Source organism: Pundamilia nyererei, unplaced genomic scaffold, assembly GCF_000239375.1.
Source record: "Pundamilia nyererei isolate P.nyererei 1_Seehausen unplaced genomic scaffold, PunNye1.0 scaffold00594, whole genome shotgun sequence".
Lineage (NCBI taxonomy): Eukaryota > Metazoa > Chordata > Actinopteri > Cichliformes > Cichlidae > Pundamilia > Pundamilia nyererei.
This window is the reverse complement of record NW_005187995.1, coordinates 79,566-97,353: the sequence shown is the minus strand read 5'-3', so window position 1 is coordinate 97,353 and position 17,788 is coordinate 79,566. Positions and strand designations below refer to the sequence as shown.

The 17,788-nt window shown below is 39.5% G+C and overlaps 2 protein-coding genes across 4 annotated transcripts in view; one reads left to right on the top strand and one right to left on the bottom strand.

Moving 5' to 3' along the window:
- Positions 1-5,157, top strand: part of LOC102208888 (uncharacterized) — a 7,012-nt gene extending 1,855 nt beyond the window's left edge. The window contains exons 3-7 of the mRNA XM_005754571.1: positions 248-493; positions 2,335-2,436; positions 2,525-2,583; positions 4,446-4,520; positions 4,839-5,157. Coding sequence (XP_005754628.1) covers positions 248-493; positions 2,335-2,436; positions 2,525-2,583; positions 4,446-4,520; positions 4,839-4,916 — 560 coding nt within the window. The 3' untranslated portion in view covers positions 4,917-5,157. The remainder of the gene's footprint in view (positions 1-247; positions 494-2,334; positions 2,437-2,524; positions 2,584-4,445; positions 4,521-4,838) is intronic.
- A 1,004-nt stretch (positions 5,158-6,161) lies between these two features.
- Positions 6,162-15,680, bottom strand: LOC102208242 (uncharacterized). 3 transcript variants are annotated; one of them, XM_005754568.2, is made up of 9 exons: positions 15,406-15,680; positions 14,158-14,388; positions 9,920-10,030; positions 9,349-9,639; positions 9,026-9,154; positions 8,690-8,767; positions 8,422-8,475; positions 7,144-7,213; positions 6,162-6,461 (listed from the first exon to the last, which is right to left on the bottom strand). In XM_005754568.2, exons 1-8 carry the CDS (start codon positions 15,440-15,442, stop codon positions 7,182-7,184), a joined length of 963 nt encoding a protein of 320 aa, XP_005754625.1. In that variant the 5' UTR covers positions 15,443-15,680; the 3' UTR covers positions 6,162-6,461; positions 7,144-7,181. The 3 variants fall into 3 exon arrangements, with proteins under 3 accessions (XP_005754625.1, XP_005754626.1, XP_005754627.1); XM_005754569.2 differs by lacking the exon at positions 8,422-8,475; XM_005754570.2 differs by lacking the exon at positions 14,158-14,388.
- Positions 15,681-17,788: the final 2,108 nt, after the last annotated feature.

The window sequence follows — 17,788 nt, the reverse complement described above, 5'->3', positions numbered from 1 at the left end:
ATATATAAATAACAATATAGTGCTTGATTCTTAATGTGTTTGATTTATATAGTTTGTCTTTGCAGTTTAGACTATTTGTGACCTACTGACGGAGTGGTTAATAATTCTTTTCTGATTTTATTAAAGTTTGTTGTTGATTGGCCTAGTTTTGTATAATACATTTGCAGAATGCTGCACAAACATCTATTTTAATCTGTGTTGCAAAAGGTGACCTGAGACACTCTCTCTCCTTCTGTTTTCTCATTAGAACCCATAAGTAAGCCGGTCATAAAAATCAGTTCTACCTGGGAGGCTTTTAATGGGTCATGTAAAGTTCTGCTGGAGTGCAGCACAACTGGTGATGTCAGCTACAACTGGACTGTAGGAAAACAAACACTACCTGGTCCCAGGCAACAATACATCATCAGGGAGGATGGAGAGACTAATTTCACTTGCACAGTTTCCAATAATGTCAGTGAGAAGTCTGCATTTCAAACTGTGAAGTGCAGCAAAGGTACACAAGAAGAACCAGGCATTTGCAGTGTGCATTTTTACTTCTTTTTTTTTTTTGACGGATCACAATTGGTGTTGTGTGGTGGAAAAACTGTAGTACAGGAGAGTCAAGATATGAATGTGACATATAATTTATATCCACCATCTTGATGCTATCCCCAAATGCAACATGACCACAGATCTTTTGGAACTATTAAAAAGCATAGCTGTTTGGAATTAAGGATGAATAGAACATACTGTCTACTGTCCAAAAGTGTTGACCCTTTTTGTTTAATTTCTTCATATGTTGCTAGGAAAATCAGAAATAAGGAAAATCTATAAATAAATTGTGTAAAAATACATGCAATTACAGTATATAAGGCAAAAACAGAGCTTGTACAGTTCTAATAATTTTCAAGGTTATTTGGTATGACCACTTTTATTGGAGATTATGTATCGGAATTTCAGGAGCAGGACCACGCCTCCAAACACATTCCCTCCAGTTGTCATCTATATAGGTTCCCCTAGTTGTACAAGCTGTACATTCTTGTTTACATGCCCCACCCACCCTCCCTCCTTGTTCTCAATTCTTTAATTTCTTCACTTGTATTTAGTACATGGGGATCTGCCGTCGCCAGTCCCCTTCGAGGCCTTCCCCAAACCGCAGCTCAGTTGCCAAACCTAAAATGAGGACGTGGGCCCAGCTAGTGAATTCTTTAACACAGCCTGAACTCCGGCAGGCTTTCTTTTAATGTCTTCTTGACAGAAACCTTTAACACACCCAGATTTGAGGTCTGACCAACCATTCTGAATCTGATCATATGACATAGCTGCACAGAGAGACAAAATATCACCGCAGTGTTTGTAGTGTGGGCTACAAGTAGACCAGAGTATAGGTGCAATCAACACCAATCAACACCTGCCTTCAATTAACCTAAGCGTATCACAGGCATTGGCTCACAGCAATTGTGACACACAAAACCACTCCCATACGAGTGCCTATTTCCAAACATGGAGATAAGTTCATATGGGCAATACTAGTCTAGCATGTTTCAAACGATTCCACTGAGACTATTTCTGATGAGGTTACTGCAATCTGAAGTGTCAGGTCTTTGCAGTATTTTTTTTCTGTTTCTTAAGGATATGACTTTCAGATACTGTTCGTCTGCTGTAGATATTTTTTAGACCTTCCACTTTTTTGGCTTCATTTTTTTTCATGGAAGAATGTACACAATGCCAAAATATACCAAGATGTCAGCTAATAACACTTTGGAAATCACCTTGCTAGTGCAACAATACTATTTTATGCCTGTCAAACTGTTATTTTTGACAATTTTTCATTTTTTATAAATTCATAGTCTACACATAACAGACTCATTGTCTGTTATGTGTAGACATTACACTGTTAAGAACCTTTTTTTATTCTTGAATTCATAGGTCAATGTTCAGTGGCTCAAAAAACAAAACAAAAAGCTCTCCTGGAAGTCCTCAAGTACAAGGACTGGGCTAAAAACAAGCAAAAAAAAAAAAAAAACAGACAATGTCCATAGAAAAACTTTGATTTTCTTGCATTTTTAAAGTGTTAGGGGAATAATTGTCCAGGCGTCTGGCAAAAATCAGTCTCCTTGTATGCAAAATATGAAGAAATGATGGATAACTTCAAGACTTTTTGCACAAAATTGTTGGTGATGATATGGGGTCAGAAACTCATGTTATAATTATGATTCAATTTGTGAAAATTACATTAATTGGAACAAATTTGTTAGCATTGTTTCAATTGCTTTTCTTACTGGAATATTTTGGTTCATTTTACTGTATTTAATCCTGGCATGTTATTAATATAAAGAATGGCATCATTTGCAGAAAAACGCCTCATCCTTTTTGTGGGTGCAGCTGGTGGATGTTTGGTGTTTATAACAATTGGTATAATCACAGGAGTTTGTTGCTGCAGAAAAAGACATGTTGGTAAGAAACTCTTGATAATCATTTAGCTTTATCATGTTAATAGTGTCATATTTTAACAGTTTACCTGATGTTTTTCATTTGTAACCAGGAAGTGACACAAATGACCTCACTGTGTATGCTGATATTGGTGAGGTTACAAATGAAGATGTAAGTATCATATATTGTGCTTTACACACATAAGTTTTCATAGGAAACATTTTGTGTTTCTGAGAATAAAATGTAAGTGCAAAAGGATCCAGCACAACCATGGATATGGCTGCTTGTAAAACTTTTATTTTATTGTGCACATTTCAGTGTCTGTCTCTCTGTCAGCTCAATCCCTGCTGTCAGCTCCTCTCCTCTCAGATGCTCCGATCAGCTGCCTGCTTCCTGGTCCCAGCAGCTACTAAAATAGGCAAGGCATGATTAGATGATGCTCGCCTGTACAACCAGCCTCCCCTGACACCACACCCTTTTCCACCCGTCCCCTGCAGCCAAGCCAAAAACCACACCCCACCACACGACCCCATCACCCAACTTTGGCCAGGGAGCCATCTAGCCCAGCCTACAAATACTGCTCCGCTTACTGGACCAGATCTGGGGAACCCTTTCTTTTCCAGTTGGTCAAGGGGCTGGTCATGGCCGTGAATCCAGGCACAACCTCGGTAGTAACCAGCCAGTCCCAAGAACCACCTTACCTCTTTCTTGGTCTTGGGACGTGGACAGGATATGATGGCTGCTTTTTTTCCCATCTGCACACGCACCTGCCTGCCTCCCAAGTGGTACCCCAGATATTGTACCTTCCTCCGTGTAGGTCTGTGAATGCTCCGTGATCCTGGGGCATGTCTCAAAATGGTATTCCATGAGACTGGTACAGCCAGGCAGGGGGAAGAACACATCTGCATAATGCTGTTGCAATGCAGCAACATCCACTCTCTGAGCCTGTGTGAGATGGTTATCACAATAGAGGGAGGTGGAAATGGTAAAATTTTGGACCTCCAGCCCTAACTCATCCCTTTCCTTCACCAGTCTATCCAGAAAAGAGGTTTTAGCCTCTCTCCATCCTTTTAGGAGGTTGAGGTAATATACATGTAATGCCCCTCCCTGTCGAGTTAACATCACCCACTTCTCGTGCAACCACAAAGGGCCCTTGCCACTTTGCGAGTAACTTTGAGCTGGTAGAAGGGAGTAATATAAGTACTTTATCCCCCAATAAAAATTGTCTGAGCCTAGTCCCTCTGTTGTACAGAAGTTCCTTGGCCTGGAACAAATGTTCTCATGATCAATGAGAACTCACCCAAATGTGATCTTATGATCACAACTGATCTGAACTGTGTTCTTTCTGTGTGTGAGTGTTGCAACTCACTCAATATAATCTGTTCCTAATCAACAAAACATGTGGAAATGTCAGCGCACAGGACAGGGCACACCATGTGACCATCAATTTTCATCACCTCGCCAAAGGCTGAGCGTAGGGTGTCATCACAAGACTGAGTCACCAGAGCCAGTGGCACCACAGTTTCCCCTACAGTTTCCTCCTCCCCGAGTCAATGTTGGGCAGTCCGGGGTCACCACTGAGTGCAGCACAGACCCCACATGTCCACACAGGTCACGGAATTGATCACACTGTGCCTTTTAGATGATGGACCAGGGCCAATTGGCCTGAGGCACCCCAAAATAAAGGGATGCCTCAGGCACGAACTAACTGCAGCCTTCATTCTATGTATTCATGAATGTCCCCATACACACCCCTAACCTCCAACTACTCTGCCTCGAGCAATGACCCCAGACAAACCAGGGTTTAGTGGTTTGCGTACAGCCTGAGTCACCATAGTCTGGCGTGTAACCCCTTGACACTGTACGTCTCTCCTGGACCGGGTATCGAGGATATTGGCTGTGACAACCAGCCTCCCCTTACACCACACACCTGAACCCATTGCTCCACCCCTCCCTTGCAGCTGAGCCAAAAAAAACTCCCGCTACAGTAAGGTTTACTTTAAGGAATCTTAATGGTTTCTGTCCACTCACAGGGGACTTCATCTATCAAGACACCTTGCTCGTTGTACGAAACCATTGATAACAGAGTCACCTCGGTTAAATCAGGGGTAAGATCAAAGCGTTGTGATTGAAATTCTTGAGACAAAAATTTGTCTTATATAAGATAAATTTAGTCTCAAGAATCTATTATTATTATGAATATTATATTGGTTATAAAATAATAACAAAAACAACAACAATAATAATAATAATAATAATAATAATACATTTGCTACAATGTATTTTTCCCTAACTTATGCTCCACTCTATGCTCTTTTTTTTATAATTTACTTTTTAAATTTTGAAACACTGGTTAATTTTAAAGTAAACCAAATAACTGTGTATTTGATGTCTTTGTTTTTCCCATCTTTTTGTCACACATACAGCCCCAGACAGTGTATGACAAGATCCAGCTTAATCGTGTGAGGAACGTTTCAGTGTCACCCTACCAAGATGTTTCATAGATTGCGTATAGCTTTGTATAGCCTTAGTTGGTTTGTTAATTTCTTATGTAAACACAAAAAGTATGAACATTTGGACATTTTCTTCATAACAACAACTTGGAAAATGGAAAGCCAGAAAAAATACAAACCTATTATGACAAGGAAAGAGGCAATGTTTATTACATTTAGCATGCTAGTTTTATCATATTGGAAAAAAGTGTCATTCTTTTTTTGTTGATGTTGCATGCTATATGACAAAATGTTTTTAACAGTGTTGTAAATTTTGTAAAGTATGATTTTTTTCTCTTCTTGTACATTTAATTAAATTAATGTTACTGTGAATTACTTTATTAATAATTATTTGTTGACAATAGTTGCCTATTTATCATTTTCACACATATGCATTGCTGTAAATTAACTTGCACAATCATGGTATGTGGTGCTGAGTCTGCTACTTACTGTCATTCCCAAAGAGTTACCACTAAGTCAACAGGCATCTAAATCAATGACCAACCATAACGTCTCATTAACTCATTGTTAAATCTCATTCACAGCAGAGCTCTTAATTCTAACGTCTGACCCAATTTCCCTACCAGCCCAAGACAATAAACTGTTATATCCTGATAGTGTTTCTCCCGCTATTGATGAAAATAACTGATTAACACTGCCATTACAAAACTATGGAATGAGTTACCTTTACATGTTAGACAGGCACCTTCCTTATCGGTTTTTAAATCACGTCTTAAAACATATCTATTTACCTTGGCTTTCAGCACAACAGGACTTGTTGATGTCTCTTAAGATGTTTATTTTTAATTTTAAGATATTCTATATGTAATTTAAACTGTTCTCTCTTTGTTTTATATTTGTAGCACTTTGGCCAACATTGTTGAATGTACAGTGTGTTATAAATAAAGATACTATGCCATTTTTAAAAGCATTCTTTGTTTACAGCATTTTATTTCAACCTGCCTAAAACTTACGTACGAACATCCATCACCCCCACATATGTGTAAGCAAGGGTGATGGATGTGACTGTATGTAATAATGTGTTGCAACCAATGTGTGACTCCCTAGAGAGCATAGCTTACCACCATGATTATTACATCAACAAAGTAAGAGAAAGCAACAAGAAATTAATACATGATTTTGACAGTCCTGACAGTGGTCCAGAAAGATAGTTTTTAATAAAGGGATATTTCTCTTTTTTTTTTCTTTTTCTTTTTTTTTTGAGGTTGTACCTTTATTTACAGATTTGTTTCTGTATTCATATTTTTATATCCTTTTATTAGCGAGAGATTCACACAAGATAATAATAAAATACATAAAACAAATAAGGCAGAAAAGACACAAGTTCAAACATGTACAGCAGCAACCTCAGTTCCTATATATGATTGTGATGTATATTTTAGTGAGTCTGAGTTATGACACTTGATATGCTCATTATAATGTATCCATCTTCTGAGAATTCTGTCAAAATGCATTCATTTGAATACGATGGTTGTCTTCAGTCTGTGTTTGTTCACTGGTTCAGGAATTCTTGTTGATGTTATGACATGCTTGACGCTGTTATGACATACAATGAAAATAAAATCAGTTATTTTCGTCATTTTGTAAAATTACAAAAAAAACAAAAAAAACCAAAAAAAAAACAAAAGACAAACAAACAAAAAAAAAACTTTTGTGTCATGAATGCTAGCATCTAGACAAAACCAAAACAGAAAGTTGCTTTTAGACTACAGTCGTTCACATACAGAGCTGAACATGTTTTCTAGAAAATAAAGGTTAACCCTTTATCACTCAAGTATCACACAGGCCGCCTTGACTTATTTTGTAATGTTGGCTTTAAATTTCTCTTTTAATTCTCACTATTCTCTATAAGCCTTTTGTGTACTACTGGAAAGGACACAAAGCCTCCATGAAATGTATGGAAAATAATATTGTTAAAAGTCATTATTGTTTTTGTCACCTTACATCATTATCTGCCCATTTGCTCACTTTGTTCTCCCTGCTCTTGTATAAGCTCTGTTCTCCTCCTTGTGTTGAACTAGAGATAATGAAACAATAAAATTCTATTTATTAATTGTTATTAAGTGTTCATTGTAACCCAAGTTGGGGATCCATATCTGTATATAGTGTAACTCACTGCTTTTTTGTGTGAAATCATCATTAATCACTGTGGATGAAACAAAGCTACCTTAGTATTATAACTATTTCTGACTTAAAGCTTGCACATGTCCACTCTTACTTGTTTCTTTTTCCTCACAGTCCCTCTTGTTGTCGTCTTCATTCTTCCTCTCTTTGTGTTGGTGTTGCCACTGAAAAGTTAAATGTAACAGAAATAAATTTATAGCAATATTATAACTGAATACTGGCTGCTGCTGGACATAGAAAGGTGTCACCATTTTGACCTGCTGTCACCAGGAGCCTAAGCTGTACTGTAAACAAACATGCACATTGTAGTAGAATGGGAGCCAAAAAAAATGTACACTGCAAAACTCAAAATCTTACAAGAAGTGTATTTGTCTTATTTCTAGTCAAAATATCTCATTACACTTCATCTTCACAAGTCTGAATTATTACTGATCAGCCATACTGCGGGCTGTTTGAGTGCACTCAGTAACATCAATAAAAGAATTTAAATTTAGGGCTGTTTTTAAAAAAGACAAAAAAAAGGGTTCCAAACTCGCCTGGGGGTGGCAGCCATTGTGTTCAAGCAATTTAGAGTGATATAAATCCTGTAAAATGCTATTATTCATATTAACATGTTTTCCTTAGTCCACTGGCATTTTTGTTAGGGTCCCTGGGTCATTGACCCAGTGTTTTGTGTTTTTGGTTCTTTGATTTTGTTATTTCATTATATTCTAGCTTTGCTTTCTGGGTTTTAGGATTATTCTTAGTTAAGGTTCTCTGGGTGGGGTTTGGTTAGAGTTTTAGTGTTCTGGTTTTCTGTCTGTTCCATAGTTGCTGTCTGCTGTATCCCCGTGTCCAGTCAGTGTCTGCGTCTGCCCTGGTCCCACGTCTCTGTTCCCTTTGTTATAGTGCCTGCCTGTGAGTCTGTGTTATGTTTCCTGTTTTACTTTGAAAGTCCATGTCTGATGTTAATGTGTCTGGGTTTGCTTCCCCTTGTCTCGTTAGGCCTGATTTGCCCCAGCTGTGTTTCCCTCCTGTTACCCATTCCCTGATTGTTCCCTCTGTATTTAAGCCCTGTGTTTCTTTGTGCCTGTGTTGTGATCTACTCTCATTTATGCTGTGTGTTCTGTCTGCATGGTCATGTAAGTTTATTTGGATTTTTGTTACGTTTTGCCATCCAGCAATAAAAGCTGAGTTTTGAGCTACTTTCCGCCTCAGAGCATCTGCACTTTGGGTCCTTCTACTTCCACTCCTGCCTGCACACAGCCTTAACCTGACAATTTTTAGTGTGCCAATGGAAAGAACACAAAGCATCTATTAAGTGCATGTGATATTATTTTGTGAAAAATAACTGTTCTTCCCACCTAACTTGACTACCTGCTCATTTGCTCACCTTGCTCGTCCTGCACATTTGCAGTCTCTTCATCTTCCTTTATACTTCTTTGTACTGACAATCAAAAAGAAAAACATTGTATTCAACCTGAATATAACAAAAATATAATCTTATATTAATTATTTTAATAGCAGGTTATCTACTTTATAAGTGGCCCCACATTATCAGAACAGTTTGACTTTTGCTATATTTCTGGTAAAGAGTGTTTTTTTTGTTTTTTTTTTGTTTTTTTTTTAATCTCATAACATATAATAGTGGTACAAATTACCTCTTTGTCTTCTTTCTGATCCAGTAGCACAATTCCTAGTTATTAATGACAAGTCATGCTGCAGGCTGTGCGATTGCACTGTAACATCAAGAATACTGGACATTAAAACCTGTTATATCGATCATGTCTGCAGTAGATGAGTTGGTAGAATATAAATATTTTAGAAATAGTTAGAAATGTGTTTCAAATGTTTAGAATGTTAGAAAGTTTTACATTATTATTACTACAATAACTATAATTTTAAGTACCTTAGCACCAAAACCATTATTCTTTACTGGACTGCACACACAAGGACGATGAATGAACATTTTCCTCTGAGGGTAATTTTTCTCTTACCTGCATAACGGTAAATTATAATAACTCCGATGCTACCAAATACAGTGCCAGACAAGAACAAAACTGCAGAATATCTAGCCCTATGATGTGTCACTCTCCTGGGTGGAGGTGGACTCGTACAATTTGAAACTATATGGAGAAAGCAGAAACAAAATAATCAGAAATGTGACTTATTGTGTGATATATGATTTAATTTCAACTTGTAGTCCTTCAAAGGAGCATTGATACCAATATAGGATACTGGATCACACATCTTTTGTTTAATCTTTATCTCATCTAATGCTGTGCTTACATGCTACAGACTATACTATTTAACAGCTTACCACAAATCTTACTATCACACTTTGGAGTGACAGTTTTCGAAGGAACACGCTCAATATCTCTCCTGGAGGTGCAAGTAAAGTTTGCAAGGTTCTGTGTGGTGTTGACAAATGCAAAAAGTTGTGCAGAGCTGTCACTGGGATTATGCTTGTTGATGGTGAGCACACTGACTGGTTCAACACTCCAGGAAAGGTTAATGCCCTTATCCAGAGAAGAGCAGTTCACCACCATAAAACAGCCATTTTCTACAGATGTGCTCGTGACTATCTGGATGGATGGTTCCCGGAGCTTTTCTGCAAGTGTAGAGAGTGAAAATGCTAATTTCACACAAAGTAAAGATGCCAAAATATCAAGGCAAGACTGCCTAGTTTAACTTTAAACCACGTAATATATTTGATTGCTCCTAACTCCAAAATGTGATATTTATACAGTATATATGCATTCAAAATAAGGGGAGAAAAAAAAATCTATATTCTGTCATTAAATGCTGCAATTCTTTAAAATGAAAGAAATGAGCAATGCTGATTTCTCTTTTTAAAAAAATAAGACTTTATTATTAATATAATCACTTACGTTTTACGTTGAGTTTAATTGTATTTCCTTCAGGTTCAGCCTCACTGCTGCTGAGGTCTACGGTGTATTCTGTGGCATCCTTTGCAGTCAGGTTGTGAATTGTTAGGTCACCTATAGAGTAAAATACATTGAAATAACATCAAGGAAGTGTCATGGTTCTCCAGTTCCCTGGCTCACTCGCATCTCTTTCACTCTCGTACACTCCCTTTCTGTCCGTCTCTCTGGCTACGTCCACACTAGCCCAGATAAGTTGGAAAACTGCATTTTTCGTTTTCATCAGTTTTCACAGAGTTGTTCATCCACATTGAAATGGCCGAAAACGCTTACGTTCCAGTACTGCGCATGCGTGAAACTCAAGATTTCACCTGCTTCATTTCTGTCTGCCGTTTATTTTCTTTCGTAAAGTTTTCAAAACGCTTTGTTTTCATTGACCAAAAAGCCAAAAGTGGGGACGGAAGGCCAAAACGTAGAGAAAAAGATGCGTTTTCAAACAAAAATGACATGGGTTCTGTCATTCTCACACTCTGTCCGTCCTCCAGGGAGCAGAAACAGGTGCAGGCATCTGACGGGCACCAGCCGCTCCCACCTAAGAAGATGGGTGCAACAGCAGGCGGTGTCCTGGTTGGTCAAACCCTGGGGGCCAGCACGGGCACTGGAACAGTCCAGACCTTCTCGACTCCCATGTCTTTGGGGAACATTGCTGGGGGTAGTGGCAGTGTCAGCGAGGACCACATGCTGCGTTCAATGCGGTCCTGGAGTTCTAACTGCTGGTGGCGTGCCACTGCCACCTGCTCCCCCTGTGTGGCTGCCATTTCAGCCACCATTTGGGCAGCTCCTCCCCTTGCTGGCCCAGTCCTGGGCAGTGTTGGTCAAGTTAGAGGGGGGAGGGGGAAAAAAAAATCAGTAACTACATACTGCTTACTTCCCCAAAAACGTAATCCTGTTACTTTACTGATTACTTATTTTCAAAAGTAATTAGTTATTTTTTTAAGAACATGATTTACACCCTAAATGGGTAATAAAGTGAGATCCTTCAGTCCAATTCAAATTTTTCTGCATAATCCATCATAAAATGGAATCAAATGAAAAAGTCTCTTTTTAAAACTTGTTTTATTAGTTTTAATCTTTGAACTTTACTCATCAAGTAAAAATTATATGCAACATTCTCTGACTGGAAGAAATTTGTTGAACATTTAAACCTATTTTCTGCATATTCCAGCACATAAAATAGTTTGTGTTTACACTCACTCTTTCAAATAGATGCAAGTAAAACACAGCAGAATATAAATAAAATCAAAGACTCAGCGGTCCTGTTGCTCTATTTTCACCTGTATAGGAGGATTGGGTAGGCGGAGGTTTGCCCTGGTGCAGGGTTGTCGCAGCCGTCATGTCAGTGGAAGAATCTGGGAGTCTCTGAATTTCACATTTGTACTCTGTGCTTGCTCGGAAGTTTGGGGGTGGGGGGGGTTCGCTGTTTTCTTCCCACGCAGTGAACAGCAGACGCTAATCTTTTTGTCACTTTTTACAGAATCAAACTCAAAGTAAGGTCAGTACTTAAACGCTGCACAGTCATATGCTCTCCCGCACTCGATATATTACCCATTTTTGATCTGCACACAGCTGTTGCCACGAATGTCGTACTCGCTTATGTCATTGTCATGAGACACTCAAAAAAAAGAAAAGAAAAAAAGAAAAAAACCCACGGCTTTAGTAACGCAACGTGCTTACGGGAAAGTAACAGAAATCGAATTACCTTTTTTTGGAATAGTAATCCCTTACTTTACTCATTACTTGAAAAAAGTAATCGGATTACGCATTACTGCCCATCTCCATCTCTCTCACTTATTTGTTTGTTGCTGTATACACACAGTTGGCTGCCGCCTCTCTCTCGCTGCCAGCCACACATACTGACAAGTTTTTGAATGCTGTACAGTCCTGCACCAGTATTGCGTTGTGGGTTTCCTTACCTGGGAATTAGAGTCGCTGGTTAGAAATGCTTAAAAAGATGAACCTGATCATGGTCGCAGTTCACCCACCCTGCTGAATGTACCATCCAACATCTGGTCCCAATTCATTCAGTGGATTCATTCCTCCACGTTTGCCTGCCACCCTGTTAAGAACTGCACCATCACTCTAATCCAACTTTGATTCTGGTTCTCTGTTCAAAGATGTCTGGGTGTATTTTTTCACATATTCTGTTTGTGCTTGAAATAAAACTCAGTAGACCAGCTGGAGGTGAACTATGTTCTCTTTCAACCCTGGAACGACCTCAGTCCCACATTGCAATAGACCCTATCACTAGCCTGCCTCAAACTGTCATTTTTACCACCATTAGCCATTTTCAAAAGCTGTACATTCTGTTCCCATTTCCAAACTACCTTCTGCCCTAGAGATCTAAACTCCTTGTGAACCACATTTTCCACAGCATAACTTTGGACATTGTGGCCGACAATTTACTTCACGAGTGTGGACGGAGTTCTGTTCCATCCTGGGAGCGCAGGTGAGCTTGGCCAGGCATAGAGGGTGACTCAAGAGGTGGAGGCAGCCCTTCTGTGTATCACGCCTTCCAATCATTCCACAGAGCCAACAGCTTTCTTGGCTCAAGTATGCCCATAATTTGACATCTTCTGCAAGCAGTCTCTCACCTCTTGAGGAATCTCTGGGATGTCAGCCACCTTTGTTTGGAAGATGAGATTTCTGAGATCTGTCAAACTTCATGTAGGACGTGGTCACAATATCTGGAGGCCTACCTGAGCAACCCTATTACGGATGAAGGAGAAAAATAAGTTCCTCACCAACCTTCGTCGTACTCCTGCTTCCAGATATCTCCCTGACCACAGGGTCTGGTTGTTCACAGAGCTCATTCCTCTCAGGTCAGAATCTAAGGAGCAGCTCCAGTTGTATCGGTCTTTTTGAAGTAGAGTCTGTAGTCAGTCCCGTTAAAATTACCCCATAACCCATCGCATCAGCGACACGGACTGCGAGGAATACAGGAATACGGAGGAATGCTCGTGGATCCCTCACTCAGCCATCCTGCACACACGGATCAAGGAGTAGTGGAGGCTACTGTCATGGTCCTCCAGTTACCTAGTTCTGTCCGTCTCTGTCTCTTCTAACCACACCTTGCTTTGTAAAGGCATGTCTTTTTACAGCACCAGTCTATCTGCACTTGGGCTGATTAACTGACCTGGCAGGGATTTGGTCGTCAGCCATTTAAGCTGGAGGAAAACAGTCATTTAATTTTAAGACAGTAATGATGGCTCTTTCTTTTGTTTGTTGGTTGGTGGGTTTTTATGCTCTCATCTGTGCAGACTCCTGGACTCTGGTGAGCGTGTGCTAAGGGTGAGTATACTGGATTATGAGTAGGGATGGGTATCGTTTAGGTTTTATCCGATACCGGTGCCAAACCGGTACTTTTGAAATGGTGCCAGTGCTTAAATGGCCAGGGTGAAGGGAGTATCTGCCATCAAGAAGAACGGCTGCTGCTGCCATCATCATCCGTCATCATTTCTGCTACACTGGCAGGGCTAGGGGCCAGGACTCTCCTCTTCGGGTTATTGGGGGATGTTGCTAACTCCGGGTCCGGTAACAGGCAACCCACCCGCAGTAGATGTGCACGGTGTGAGGTCTCGCAGCAAGCTATCAAATACGGTGCATTTCTCGTCTTTTAAAAATGCGTCGCCAGGTGTTTCATCGGATTTGAGGTGTTACCTCCTTTGCACAGTATCACCTTAAAGCACTTGTTGCAGGCTGCTGAGTTTGCATATTTTGCTGCGAAGTACAGCCAGACTTTTGACCGCTTCGCCTTGGGCATTTTTAATCTGTAGCTTTTCTCTAAAAGAACGTACGTACCTGGACCCGCCTACTATCCTCGGAAACGTAAAATGATTGGCTGGAATCTAAAGTGTATCACAGCTCAGGAAAAAAAAAAAAAAAAAAAAGCACCGAAATAAAGCACTGAAATGTGCGCTGCTTTTCGGTCTGGTTACTACCGTTTATGTCAGAATGATACCAGTACCCATCTGTAATTATGAGTTAGAATTTTGGACCCTTTTCTGGCCAAATCTGTGACATGGATTTGGAGCCTCCAGGACATCTGTATCGGAACCCAGATGTAAAATTGTTATCCTGAACTATGGACTGAGAGTCTACATTTTGAGTCCTGACCATTAAACATGACAGGAAGAAATTAAACTACAATATGTTTACATTTTTACAAGTAATGAATTTCCTGTTACCTGTCATTGTATTAAGAGTGAGTCTCCCTTTGTATTGATGGACTAGATCAGTCATTGTTTTTCCACTATGATAAGTGGCAATCCAAGTGTTGTTGGTGAATATTGACCACTCAATTTTGGTGAGACTCCATGATGGGTCGACTCCTGAGTGCAATGTGATGTTTTCTCCAAGATATCCAGAGACTTCTTGAGGGGATTTAGCTAGTGCTGCTCTTTCTACAATTAATAGTGCTGTTAAAAAAAATAAATACATTTTTTAATACATTTAGTAGCACGGTACATTTATACACACCTTTGAGTTTCAAAAAGATCAAACTAAACATTCAACTTCACTACTTTATCTGTAGACATTTCTACAGGTCCTTTTTGCGGAAATTTTTAAATACAAGGGATTTCGTTTGATTTCATTTGACTTGTCCCTAAATAAATTATCATAAAATGACTAATGATGGCTGTATCACAGAGTTAGATGATTGTCTACTTCATGATCAGAAATGATTGGGAAATATCAACAGTTGTTCCTCATTATGAGACAATGGGAATGTACAGAAATAAAATAAATGACATGGTAAGGGGTGTTTAGAGTTAAATCGTCATCTGAAGTCAGGTACTATGTCCCCATTCTTGTGGTTTTTTTGAGGAGTATTTACAGTAGTTTCAATGATAAGCAGGCAACACTGAAAATATGTTGTTAAAATATTTTCCGTTTTGGGTCAAACTGGTAATCCCAATAATTTCATCTGTCTAGACACATAACTGCATCTGACCTTAAGGGTAGGCTAGGGTAGATAACAATACAGATTCAAACACGATCTATCACCAAAAAACACGAAAACATTTCCAAAACTAAACTGTAAATGCCCAAGCTAATGACATGCACAGTGAAAACTAAACAGATGGTTGTAGCCTCATTTTTAGAACAATTAAAATGGAGTTTCACAAGAGAAGACGGAAGCCATGTGAATGAGGCCAGGTCCATACACCAGTTAATCTAACTTCCTGCTTTTTTTCTTATAGAACAGTAAATCATTCAACTATGCTTACCTTTCTTGGCATATATCTAACAAATAAAGGATAAAATTCACATAATTTATGTCCAGCATACGAGGCGATTAATTCACAAGTTTTGTACTACGTCCCCGGGGAAACCAGTAAGTTACTCATCTTTAAAGCAAAGTTTTGAAATATTAAAAGGTCTGGCATACTTGTGGGTGCCAGATAGCTTCAGAAAATGTACACAGGACATACCTTGAAAGAAAAACGTGAGACATGTTGGCAGTTTCATGGTCGCTGATGTGAAACACAGTTGAAGTGCTGTGACTTCCTATTGCTTTGTGTGTGTTACATCGTATATTCTTCCCCTTTCACTGCTCCATTTAGGCACCGCCACAGCAGATCATCTTCCTCCATTACACAAACCCTTTGTCACACGCCGATGTGTTGTGAACAGGACCCAGAAGCAGATGCTGAAAGAGGAGTTGCAAGTTGAACAAAAAGCGAGCTTTTATTATGGCTGATAACGGTAGCAAACATGAAACCATAAAAAAACTGAAAAAAAAAATAAGAACACTGAAAAAACTGTGAAAACTATGACAAACTATGAAAACTGAAGAGTATAACAAACAACCTGACAAAGAAATACAGCAAACAGAAGAGTTAAATACACAGAAGGTGATCAGGGGAAGTGGGAACACATGGGGAAACAGCTGACACACATGAACCTAATGACGGTATGGGGAACGTCACAATGAACAATAACACACCAGATTCTTAAAATACAAGCAAACAAAGAAAAACAACAACAGGAAACATGGAGACATAGACATAACAATACAAGCTTGACAATACAGAGCCCCAAAACAAATGACAGACAAGAAACGGAGACAATCCGAAGCAGGAGTAAACATTCAAAAAGAACAGCACAAAAGTCCACACACTGAAAACTCTGGAGGACAACCCAGAGGTTTGGCAGAACAGCATGATCAAACAGTTCTGCAGGTTGACCCGGCTTAACAGTCCAAGCCGATGCAGTCCTGGAGACCGACATGAAGGCCGGCACCACACGAGCCTATAGCTCGAGAACATGAGGAGCACATGATGGGATGAGGAAACACAGAACACAAGGAGTGGGAACGAAGCACAACACTCACATCGCTATATCCACTTAGAAACACAGAGGGAAAATTACTAAACAAGGAACACAAGAAACTAGACCCTATAGAATAACTAAAGACTAACAGTGAGGACTTAATACATAATTCAAAATGACAAAAACACAGGAAACTCAAAACACTGGGTCGAAAAAACCCTGGACCCTGACACAAACAGGGCAGAAAGTCTACAAACACTTAACATCCTTATAGAATATGATGTAACACTATAGATCAACTTACCTCAGAATATATAAAGCATATAAACAATTACAGCAATATGATGCAACACACACAGCAGTGCTACTAATCCAAAATACTCAAAGCTTCATAGAACTGAAACAAGCATTTATTTTTAGGTCCATTCTGCTGCTGATACATACTTCAGGTTTCTGAACATTAAACTTGTTGCTGCCTTTCATAGTGTGTAACTTGAAGGCCCTGAGTACTTTCTCCCACACTGAAAACACTGCAATGATAAAATTATTTGAACATTACCTAATAAGACTGATTCAGGACAGACAATTAGTTATTCTAAACTTTTCCAGCAGTCCTTCACAAACAGGGAACAGTCTGTCTATTCTCTCCATCTGTCAGCTGCTGCTGGCTCTTCCTCCTCCTCTTCCTCACACACTGCTGAGTTTGTCCTGGTGGATCATCAGGGATGCAAAGCCTCACAGATGATGTGCAGCAGTGGGTCCCTCAGTCTGTCCTCTGGACACTTGCAGTTGTCACGCATGGAAATCAAATGTGTGATAAGCTGCAGGATTCAAACACAAGTGTAACTTGTAAATACATGTTCATACTTTTATTACACAATCAGAGAGAAAGAAACAGAGAGAGAGTGCAGGACAGACAGACAGGTGACAGTCTCAGGTGTATACACTGCTACAAAACAGCACACAAGTTCCCAGATGGTAGAGTGGACACATGTGTGACTGCTGTGATTAAAGCATCTTTCTTTCAGCTTAACGAGTGAACCGTCAGCTCGTTCAAACATACATTAAAGTCCGTTTGGCTCGACACTAGGGTGGGTTTTAATATTCGATTCGTCAATTAAAATCTATTCTGGCTTGGATAACGTGATATCGATTCATTAAAATCCTGAATCGATTTTTTTATATAAATGTATTTTGCCCAAAATTCCAGAATCTTAGGTGAAACGTCACAAAATTTCGACGACCACCAAACATTTAAAACAGTAAATGAGAGCAGGTACACGGCTTCTGCACAAAGACATAAACACAAAGCGCAGACCCGCGGATCAGAATCAGTGAGATGTCGCCTTTCTCACCCGATGGCACGGACACGGTCGGGGCTGAAAGCTGGCAGCTCTCTATTCAATTCAATTCAATTTTATTTATATAGCACCAAATCACAACAAAAGTCGCCTCAAGGCGCTTCATAGATACAGAGAAAAACCCAACAATCATATGACCCCCTATGAGCAAGCACTTTGGCGACAGTGGGAAGGAAAAACT

Bases quoted from the DNA above. Each gene is read 5' to 3' on its own strand.
- LOC102208242 (XM_005754568.2), bottom strand. From the start codon at position 15,442: ATGAAACTGCCAACATGTCTCACGTTTTTCTTTCAAG. The intron at 14,389-15,405 runs GTATGTCCTGTG...TTTTTTTAACAG, and splicing joins TCTCACGTTTTTCTTTCAAG to CACTATTAATTGTAGAAAGA. The intron at 8,768-9,025 runs GTAAGAGAAAAA...TTGATGTTACAG, and splicing joins TATAATTTACCGTTATGCAG to TGCAATCGCACAGCCTGCAG.